General features: G+C 37.5%; 2 protein-coding genes across 2 annotated transcripts; both read right to left on the bottom strand.

Annotated features, from left to right (window-relative positions):
• Window positions 1–364: 364 nt before the first annotated feature.
• On the bottom strand, window positions 365–4,629 carry LOC107821084 (phospho-2-dehydro-3-deoxyheptonate aldolase 2, chloroplastic). Its single transcript, XM_016647800.2, has 5 exons — window positions 3,941–4,629; window positions 2,833–3,110; window positions 2,394–2,670; window positions 1,423–1,668; window positions 365–911 (listed from the first exon to the last, which is right to left on the bottom strand). The coding sequence occupies exons 1-5, from the start codon at window positions 4,478–4,480 to the stop codon at window positions 660–662; spliced, it is 1,593 nt and encodes a 530-aa protein (XP_016503286.1). The 5' UTR covers window positions 4,481–4,629; the 3' UTR covers window positions 365–659.
• A 586-nt stretch (window positions 4,630–5,215) lies between these two features.
• LOC107821926 (polyadenylate-binding protein 2) lies at window positions 5,216–9,013 on the bottom strand. The gene is made up of 6 exons (XM_016648734.2): window positions 8,856–9,013; window positions 8,612–8,714; window positions 7,770–7,840; window positions 6,013–6,204; window positions 5,732–5,862; window positions 5,216–5,624 (listed from the first exon to the last, which is right to left on the bottom strand). The coding sequence occupies exons 1-6, from the start codon at window positions 8,901–8,903 to the stop codon at window positions 5,576–5,578; spliced, it is 594 nt and encodes a 197-aa protein (XP_016504220.1). The 5' UTR covers window positions 8,904–9,013; the 3' UTR covers window positions 5,216–5,575.
• Between the last annotated feature and the right edge of the window lie 1,579 nt (window positions 9,014–10,592).

Genomic DNA, 10,592 nt, shown 5'->3' with positions numbered 1-10,592 from the left:
GTAAAAGTTAAACATATTAGTTATCTATTTTCTAAGGGGTTGTTTGGTTGGAATACGATTTATACCGGTATAAGTTATATTGGGATAAGTTATGCTGAGATTGTTGTTTATTCATTATTTGGTATGTTGTATTAAGAATGACAATTGCATAATTTCTAAGAAGGTATAAGTTATACCTGTGCTAATTACCCTACCTTCTATAAGGTATAATACTGGGATAACTCCTGGTTTGCTGACCAAACAGAGTATTAAGGTGGTATTAAATTTTTATACCACCTTTATACCTTCTTATACCTCATACCAAACGACCCCTAAATGTATAATATGATTCTTATCCATATTTAACTCATTTATAAAAAGTTCATTATCCAACGCATTTTTAATGAATAATATGGGCGGACCAATCCATTTTTAATGGATAATATGGGATGATACCAATTTTCTTTTAGCCATTTTACCACCGCTACTTAGGGAGAAGTTACCTCATAGATATTATATACACAAACTTTAAGCATCAAGAGGTCCTATTGGCCGATACTCACAGCTTTTCCACAACTGGAGGTCTAATCTAATGGCCTTTCTATTGTTTTCAGACTCACTATTGGATCTTTGCCATATTACGCTTATATATACCTTGACACAAACAAACAAGATGAGTTCTAGAGCCTGAACTTTGGTCCCAGTCTTCTTTTCCTGAGGCGCTCGGCAATAAGAAAGGCGAGTTCAAGTGCTTGAGAAGCATTAAGTCTTGGGTCACAATGTGTATGGTAGCGCGAGCTTAGATCATTGTAAGTAACTGTCCGAGAGCCTCCCACGCACTCCGTTACATTCTGGCCTGTCATCTCCAGATGCACGCCCCCAGGATAGCTCCCTTCTTGATCGTGTACATCAAAGAATGCTCTTAGTTCAGCCTACACAGATACATGCAATCGCAATATATAAGCTGTGGACGAAAAGAAAATCACTAGGATAGTGTACAAGTGAGACTTAGCTGGAGGAAAGGGTAGAAAAAAAGCAGTATTAGAAATCAAACTTGATTGTTAAATTGTCGAAACAATCAAGCACCAAGAGACCTCAATGAAATAAATCACCATTAGAGTTATTGCTCGGGTTACAAGTATCTACTTGCTAGGTATAAACAGCATAAGGTCACCAAATTTCCTAAATTAGTAAAGGTTCATTAGATCTTATTATCAATTAATTTCTTGCCCCTGTACTACTTCAAAATGTAGATACGAGAGCATGCGACCACCACACTTGTCATGACTCATTAGTGGCACTCAATCTTCTATGGTTCTTGGATAAAATACTTTATTTTGTATTGCCACAGGTGGCAGAAAATACAGCAGAATTCACCAACCACCAGAACATAAAGCAAGTTCTAATACAAGTATTAGACAAATAGGTAGAGTAGCATCCTACCCGGATAGAGTCAAATGAACGCGTTTTGAGTCCACAGGGGGCTTTGGTGGTATTTCCATGCATAGGATCACTGACCCAAGTGACAATTTGACCTGCTCCGCGAACAGCCCTGATCAGATGGGGAAGCTTTACTCTCATGTTATCAGCTCCCATCCTGGCGATCACTGTAATTCTTCCTGGTCTATTTTGAGGGTTAAGAATGTCAGTAAGCTTGACTAGTTCATCTGGATCCATTTTCTGACTCACCTGTGCATTGTGGAAACAAAGGTAGCTTATGTAGCATGTATGTGATTCAATCAGTCAACCAACTATGTCACAAATCCAAGTTAGTTAAAATATTGGAAACTAAGGTAGCTTAAAAGGTGGATACTATATAGTACCTTTTTTTGTGATAGGCAAAACAAAAGTCGGATACCATAATTGTACATTGTATATGACATTTGAACTCTGGTCAGTATGAACACTCTCCATCCCATTTATATGACTCAGTTTACTTTTTGGGACATCCCAAATGTTTGTCACAGTTCTTTTAATAATGTCATTGATAATAATTTCAAGAATTCAAATTCATGTATTATTCTAATTTTTAACTTTGATATGACGTTTTTTTGTTAAATTTAGCTTACAACTACCTCTTATACAATATATAAGTTAAATTAATATCTTAAACTCTATCTCTATTAAAACAAGACGGGAGGAGTATCTTTCTTGGACTTAAAACTTTGGAAAATATTAGTTCCTAATCTTTGTCTTTTCTTTTTGCTAACCAGTTTTCAAACATTCTAAAGTTTTTACCACTAATCACAGGTTAAAAGTTGAATCTCAGCATGTGGATGGTAAATCAATTCCACCTTTCCCTTTCAATTCCATTTCAAATGCAGATGATATTCCTTACAGCCCTTCATAATTAGCATACCTACCATAGTACCCCTTTCTGAAAATCAAAGTGCAGCAAAAGAAGTGCACTGTACCTTGATACCAAGTGGATTGGCAATTCCTCTCAGGAACTCAACATGAGCACCGTCCAATTGCCTTGTTCGTTCCCCAACCCAAATCATATGAGCGGAGCAGTCATAATAAAGGCCAGAAGTTGAATCCTCCCTCGTAAGTGCTTGTTCATAAGGCAAGAGAAGGCACTCGTGGGATGTCCAGAAGTCTGTTGTAGTCATGATTGGGTGGTCAACTGTAATCCCAGCAGCACTCATGAAGCCCATGGCTTCGTCTACTCGGTGAGCCAGTTCGCGGTACCTGTGTGAAGGGTATTACTCACTAGATTGCCAATCATGAAGTTACTATAGAAAGATCTACATGACTACGAAACCAAAAATAGACAAGCATTTTCTTGATAAGTAAGAATAAACTAACAATTCTTTCCGATAAGCAACTAAACAAACGTAGCAGAAGGCATACCTGTCACCTTGCTCGCTGTGATCAGTAAAGTCGAGATTCCACTGGTTAACCCTCTGCATGGCAGCATACCCCCCTGTAGCAAATGCTCGGAGGAGGTTCAAGGTAGCTACAGATTGAGTGTATGCCCTAATCATCCTATGGGGGTCAGGAAGTCTTGATTTCTCATCAAAGGCGTCACCATTCACATTGTCTCCCCTGTAACTTGGCAGCTTCACGCCATCCTTCTCTTCAAACGGATCAGATCTTGGCTTCGCAAATTGACCTGCCATTCTACCCACCTAACCAGTAAAGTACAAGTATGAATTAACCAGACCTTCACCCACAGTTTACAGAATCAATAAACTATATAAAGTAAGTCCTTTTTCACAATCACAGAAACTGCTAAAGTAAAGACATACCTCCTGCTTCTCAACTTCTAGATCCTGTTGTTAATTTATCTGCTGAATATGCATGTGTGTTTTGGATACTTAAATGTTAAACGAGGTCTTCTTAACTGTAAGTGAAAGCCAAGCCCTATGGAGCAAAGCAGAGTAAAGTACAACCATTGTATTGCCTAAGCAGCAAATAAGAATAAGTCGAACAATCATTTCCATTATAAAGCAACAACCTTCATTTGTCATCTTTCAAGTGCATCCTCATCTATCTCTTTCTATTAGGCCAACCATCCAATGCTGTCTCACAGCAATAAAAGAAAATGAAGATTTCACTTAACAGATGCTATGATGAAACTTAAATTTAAGCATTATAGGGTCAATTCGCGTAAAAACATAACAATATTACTAAACCACCTGAAAGGCTAGAACAATTGAAGACCAAGTTCTGTATATGTAATCATAGACAAATCCCACCTACGTAACAAAATCCAGTATGCCATGTGCTTACGCAAACCACCAAAAGTATTACTCCCATGATTCCATTTTATATTGCACTATTACAATTTGGAGAGTCAAACATGTTTCTTTAACAGTGGTTTTTTATACATTTTTAAAATATTGTTACTTATAAAAGTTGTGACTTATAGTAACACTATTTATGTATGTAATCATAACAACAAAAGAATTTATAGGCCAGGTTCCTCTAGCGACTAAGAAATTAGAGAGAAAATCACCTTGATAACAGGCATTTGACCACCAAACATAAGCACAACTCCCATCTGCAATATGACTCTAAAAGTGTCCCTAATGTTATTAGCACTAAACTCCTTAAAACTCTCAGCACAATCACCCCCTTGCAACAAGAAAGCATTTCCAAGAGCTGCTTCTCCCAATTTCTCTTCAAGATTCCTAGCTTCGCCAGCAAATACAATTGGAGGATAAGTTGAAAGGGTCTTAAGAACTGATTCCAGCTCAACTTTATCAGGGTACTCAGGTAGCTGAAAAGCTGGTTTTAACTTCCAGCTTTCAAGACTCCATTTTCCATCTGGGTTTTGAGCAGTTTTTGTTGTTGTTGAAGGTGGAGATTGAACGGCTGAGATTGGTTTATTAATTCTTGGCTTGATTTTGGAGTTTGATGGGGTGGCTGTGGTGGTGGGGAAGGAATAGATGGAGGTGGTTTTTTGTAAAGGTGAAAGCTTTGGGGTTTGAAGGCATGAATTGGGGAGAGCTGAGCCACCTCTGCTGCTGGTGGCGGCGGCGTCTGTCAGAGCCATTGTTGTGCCGAGAGAGAGATAGAGAGAGAGAACAGAGTGATAGAGAGACCCGGATTTGTATGGTACAGCTGCACTTTTCACCTTTACATAAGTTACGTGGTCCGTTGGTTTTTTGTCTTGCTTGTTTTTTTCTTCTTAATGTGCGCGCACGTAATAACTTCATGCATGTGATCCATTTATTCAACCGCACATGCCTTTGGACATTTAGCACGCCTATATCTTGAGAAATTTGCAACGCCACGCCACGAATTATACTGAGTTTATTATTACTATAAAGTTGATCAAGGAGGAGGACCCGCTGCACCCATTTACTTAGTAGGAAAAAATCTCATATAAAAATATTGGAGATATTTTTTAAAACGAAGAAAGCAGAAATAACGACTTCAACAGTGAGCAAAAAACATTTAAAATAGTGTGGAGGTAATGAGTAAAAGACTGCACAAAATCAAAAGTTTACTGTTGAAGCTCGTTAAGTGAGAAAATTAATCCATTTTATTAGTTGCACGGCTGTTTATTAATAAATCATAGACTTCTCAGGAATTTCTGAAAAAGAAAACAGCAGTTCACAAGAACGATGGCTAGTAGAGACCCAATCATTTAAGACTCTTAATCAGCAACCAGTTCCAACTCTGCCTGGAAAGTTATCTAGGCAATTCTCGTATCCTCCACTAACATGCCTCTTTGCCATTTCTGTCTCAAAACCCACATACATGCACCACAGAGACAACATAACCCTTTTGGAATAACAATATTGCCCCGCCTTTCAGCCAACATACAGACTGTAAAATAATACAAGAAACAGTTTTTTCCCCTTTTTTTTGGTCCCCCAGGGGAGATAGTAATGTTGATTCCGCATTCAACTGCAACAAATTTGACATTAAAAATTTAAAACCTCTATGTAGTAGAGCTCTCGAGGACACAATAATAGAATTGATGATTACAATCTCTGCCACAAAGGCCTCTAACAGCATGATTTCATGATAAATAGGATCTGCAAAGGCAATTAGCCATACAGGTGGTGCGTCACTACTACATTTAATGAGATGTTTATCTATTCCACTCCAGCGGTACGTATGTCTCGAGAAAGGCAACATCTCAAAAGTAGGGGCTATAACGCATGGGTGCCCTAGCCCTAGGAACCTTCCTGCAGGGGAGATATTATGAAGTTGCCTCACTAATTTAATCAAGTAAATTAACTGATAGGAGTAGCAAACAATGTGCACTTCAAGCGCAGAAGAGAATTAACCATACCCATATCCATAAGGAGAATAAAAATAAGGAGCAGGCATGAAAGGTGTTTGGCCGCGAAATCCCATATACGGGCTTGGACGCCTTGCACGAAACTGCTTCATACCAGGAACATTAGTCCGCTTTGCTGATACCTATACACAACACAGCATTTGCAATCACAGGAGCGGTTAAGGAAGGGCCAGACAAATGAGAAATGATAAGAGGAAAAACAAATAAAATGTTTTATATCCAAAGGTATTAGCACAAATATGAACAAAGTGGATCTAGGACAAAGAATTGACCTTAATTTGGCGGCCATGAAGTTCAGATTCATTCAGAAGAAGAGCCTCTTGAACAGCTTCCGCTTCGAGAAACTCAACATAGGCATATCCTTTCGGTTGCCCAAATTTGTTAGTCCGGATAGTTACTCTGTTAACTGTGCCACATGCCTGAAAATGCTGTTGCACTTCTTCTGGAGTGCATGAATAATCCACCTGCAGAACAACCTCAGCCTCTCAGACCAGATGAACAAAACAAAGATATGACTGACTTCAGACAGTACCCAAAATTCAAGAAGGCAATAAGAAAATCCAAGTGTAAGCTTAGCTGAGGCTTAGTAAATCACACCAAGGTAAGTTGCAACAACACCACCATACAAGTCAAGGAAATGATAACAAACATCCTCTTATTAGTTTACAATGTAACCACACCATCATGCACATCAAGGAAAGGATAAACATCATATTGTTTGTTCACCATGTAAACATGAATCCTTAACCTTAATGACTACCTAATAAGCAATCAAGAGCTATATCAGACAATTCCTTCTCCATGCTTTTTCCCGTGAACAGTGCTTCAACATAATTATGGGCGCTTTCCAACCAGAGTCAACTAACATTCCTTAACATCAATACGGTAATGACTCTTGCTCCCAAAAACTAATAACCAAGAGTATCAAGGTCCAAAACCATCCAACGTCTCCTTGTCTTGGATACTGTTAACAGAAAGCAGCAGACATGGAGGTTAATATCATCGTATTTAGGGTGAATTACTTAGTAATCCCCTCTAGTTTAGCAAAGCTAAGTTGACTGGCAACCTAGAGCAAGTGATCCTTTCCAACCACCCTTCCACGACATCTTTCTGTTCATCGGAGTTGACCCAATCTCAATTCACGTTCCAGTTTTATCGAATAGCAGGAACCCTAGTCCGGTGAAGCACAGTTCTTTTCCGACGATTTTCACTGTTTCACAGCAAGGTTTTTTTTTTTTTTTGAAAAAGTTCACGCAAGGGTTTTCCAATTCCTCCATCAACAATGGGAGCCAATCTACCATTTGAGAGACATCCCAACTAGTTAGACTCTTGACTCTGTATGGCCAATCTTGTATAAAGTCAATAGTGCTTATTTTCAAAATACTTATTTCTTAGAATATACTCTCTCCAGTCTCCCTTCTTTAACAATTTCATTTGGGATGTTATTTTTGTTTTGTGCTCCCATATTGCCCTCTTTTTTTTTTTGATGACCGAGAAATCCTTCTGGGGCCGATCCTTTGGACAAACCGCAGCCTTCGAAACTCGGTGGATAATGGGCCCGCCCCTCTACCCTTCTCCACTTAAATACCAGGCTTTGCTTTGCATGGTGTGGGGGCTTGAACCTATGACCTAAGACACAAATCCACCACCTTTTGCCACTTGAGCTAGGCCCTGGGGGCAATTGTGCTCCCATATTGCCCTTCCAAAATATATAGTGTGAAATGCCTCCTCTTTTACAAACTACAATGTGACACACACATGCCACTTAATGTATGCCAGAAAATGCACACATGAATAATAGTCATAGCCATTTTATTCAAAGAGAACAACTAAATGATTATTTCAAATTAAACTCAAAAATGTTATTACTATTTTTATATCACCAAGTAGAGCTCAAGATGCGCAACCAATTGAACAGAAGAAAAAACAACTGATATGAGAGTTAAGCAGGTGTCCCGAGTGGCAAAAGCTACATTAAGATAATCTTTAATGAACAGACCATGAATTTCTTAAAGAACAGAAGCCTCACATTGCCAACAAAGACAGATCGACCATCCACTTCTTCCCTGTTCGCTTGAGTTGCAGCAGCAGCAGCAGGGTCTGGTTTCAATTAAAGGAAAAAATCTATAAATAAAAGCAACACATGGATAAACCTTATCACAAAGCAACACATGAATAGAAAAGGATTTTAGCGGCTTTTGATGCTTTCTTCAGTGATTATTACTGAGAACTAGGTATCAGACAATAAAATTTAACCACCGTTATTCCACATTCTCACCACCGTGCTACCACAAGTAGAACCCTTAAGACTGTAAGACAAATATACGGGATAAAACAACAGCTATCATAGGAAAAGTTATTGGTTCTAGACTTCTAGGTTCAAACTGTTAACAAAGAGACAGGTATTTTAAACTTGTCCAATTCAAATTAAAAAGTACTTATCAACAGATACATCAAAACATCTAACCTAACCATAGAATTTGACTACTTATAGACATAAAGCTAGTTGCTACTTGTACCACATTCGAAGTCCAACTAAATCTACGACAACTATTTACTCATCATTATGCATATCAATAAACTAACAATGTGACATAGTCACGTTATGAATGCCAAAAGTTACATATAAACAAGCACACAAGGATGTCTATTTCAACGAATTAGCATAAAAAGCCATCTATTTATTTACTTATATCATTCTATTACACCCCAATCCCAAACTTGCTCGTGTCAGCAACATATCCTCGGTATATTTCGCTCTATTCGAGACTATTCATTCCAATAGTGACACGTAATTCGAATTTTTAAGGCAAATTAAAGTTGTCTAGTTATTTATGTATTTAAGCAATAACTAATTAAAGGGAGAGAGACCTTGAACGGAACCCATTTCTTTCTCAACTTTGGCTTGCATTTCAAGTAGAGCAGCAGATTCGTCCTCCATCTCCTTCAACCTCTTCTTCATCTCATCCATTTCCTGTTTAATTACATTTTCTTTTAACATCAATTCAATTACCAACAAATTAGGGTTTCAGTAATCCCAAACAAAAACGGTAAACGGGGGCTGGAAAAAAATTGAAGGCGAAATTAACAAAGAGAAAGAGGAGCAGGAAAGAACCACGGCTGCTCTGTTATCGGCGGCCGCCATCTCCACGTCGTCCTCCATTGCCGTTCCCTCTCTCTTCCTCGACAAAATATTTACGTATGAGGCTAAAAAGAGACGATGGGAAAAATAGGTAATTAGTTACGTTATAAATTGGGCGAAAATCATTTACACTTCCAAACTTTGGTTAAAAATCAAACTCCTCCCTCAACTTTAAATAATAGTTATTCTCCCCCTTTTATCGTACACAATACTTTTTTGCCCTTGGATCTTTCATTTCCTCCTTTATGTAGTACTTTTTTATTTTATGATATTCTTTTATGATTTTAGCTATAATTTAAATTATGTTATACCGATTATAACTTGTAATTTAAGTTCATTAAAAATTATAAGTAGAATAATCTTCTTATAAATGTTATAAATTTATTGTTATTTTTATGATTGTTATTTTAATGTAATGTATATTAACTATATATTTAAGTTATATTTTTTAGTGATGGAGCCAGAAATTCATATAAGAGGATTGAAAAAACCCATAAAATATCATATTTAGGATTTGGACGTGTAACCTAAGATAATTTTTAAATCACTATACCACTTTAATATCATCTCTTTATGTCAAAGGGATTCAAAATTTTATATACTAACTAAAAAGTTTACTTTTATCCTATTTACGCAGTCTAATTTTCTAGCGAGAGGATTCAATTGAATCCTCCTACCTCCTCCGCCCACTAATTTTCTCTCTTATTCTCTATTGTAGATATATATTGGATTTTGATTACCATTAATAAACTAATTTCTAAATTTATATTTTAGAATTTATTTATTATAAGGTATAAAATAATTTAAATTAAGGCGAAATTTATTCGCAACCACTTAAACTTGTTTGGATTTTTCTCTCTCACACCTTATCTAAGCCATATTTCAATTGAACACTTATACTACTCAAAATTATTCCTATTAAACACTTTTTGCTGACATGGCATGGTGTATGTAATACACCTAAAAGCAGCGCGTGAAGGGCTTATATCTAGCCAATTTTTTTTTTAAATCTCTTCTTCTCCATTCTCTCTTGGCCACCGGTTCCTCCACCATCAACCACCATCTTGCCACCGGACGCCACCACCACTGCAATAATTATTTTCTTTATCTCTTTCAGATCTGGAAACCATCACCACAATCATCCCCTTCTTCTTTTTCTTTAAACCCAACAACACCCGCTACATTGCTATCTTATTTGCTGGAAAAAATAGAGATCGCCACCACTCTCTTTCTTCTCTCTCCCTCCCTCTCTTCTACCAGAAAAATTAATACAACCACAAAAGTTAGAATTAAAAAACTAAAAAAACGCGAGGTGTAGGGGGATGGCAGCGGTTGGAGGGGCTGGCGACGACGGGTAGCTAATAGATTCTGTTGGGTAAGAGATTTACAATTTAAAACCAACAAAAATTAGACTACAACAACAAAATAGTTAGCTCTAGAAACCAAAAACAAACGTGCGAAATAGAAAAGGGAGGTGGGACGATGACTGGTTTGTTTGGTAAGAAGAAGAAAGGGAGAGAGAGGGTTGGGTAGGTGTGGGGGTGGGGGTGGGAGTTCAGAAAATAGTTTTTCTTTTTTTCTTTACAATTTATCTCTTAATCTTTATTTTGTACCCAAATGCCATATGTCTTCTGTTAATTCGTCACTTTGCCACATCACCGGCGAGTGTATTACACTCTTCCTATTTTTCTGCTGGTTGTCAAAAAAATA

Source organism: Nicotiana tabacum, chromosome 7 (assembly GCF_000715075.1).
Source record: "Nicotiana tabacum cultivar K326 chromosome 7, ASM71507v2, whole genome shotgun sequence".
In the NCBI taxonomy this organism is placed as follows: domain Eukaryota; kingdom Viridiplantae; phylum Streptophyta; class Magnoliopsida; order Solanales; family Solanaceae; genus Nicotiana; species Nicotiana tabacum.
This window is presented reverse-complemented; position numbering and strand designations above follow the sequence as displayed.

Excerpts from the sequence above, each read along its gene's own strand:
- LOC107821084 (XM_016647800.2), bottom strand. The coding sequence starts at position 4,480 with ATGGCTCTGACAGACGCCGCCGCCACCAGCAGCAGAGGTGGCTCAGCT. Across the intron at positions 3,111-3,940 it reads GTCAAATGCCTGTTATCAAG|GTGGGTAGAATGGCAGGTCA; the intron begins GTGATTTTCTCT and ends TTTACTGGTTAG. Across the intron at positions 912-1,422 it reads GTTCATTTGACTCTATCCGG|GCTGAACTAAGAGCATTCTT; the intron begins GTAGGATGCTAC and ends GTATCTGTGTAG.
- LOC107821926 (XM_016648734.2), bottom strand. The coding sequence starts at position 8,903 with ATGGAGGACGACGTGGAGATGGCGGCCGCCGATAACAGAGCAGCCGTG. Across the intron at positions 8,715-8,855 it reads CCGATAACAGAGCAGCCGTG|GAAATGGATGAGATGAAGAA; the intron begins GTTCTTTCCTGC and ends GTAATTAAACAG. Across the intron at positions 5,625-5,731 it reads TATTCTCCTTATGGATATGG|GAAGGTTCCTAGGGCTAGGG; the intron begins GTATGGTTAATT and ends TCTCCCCTGCAG.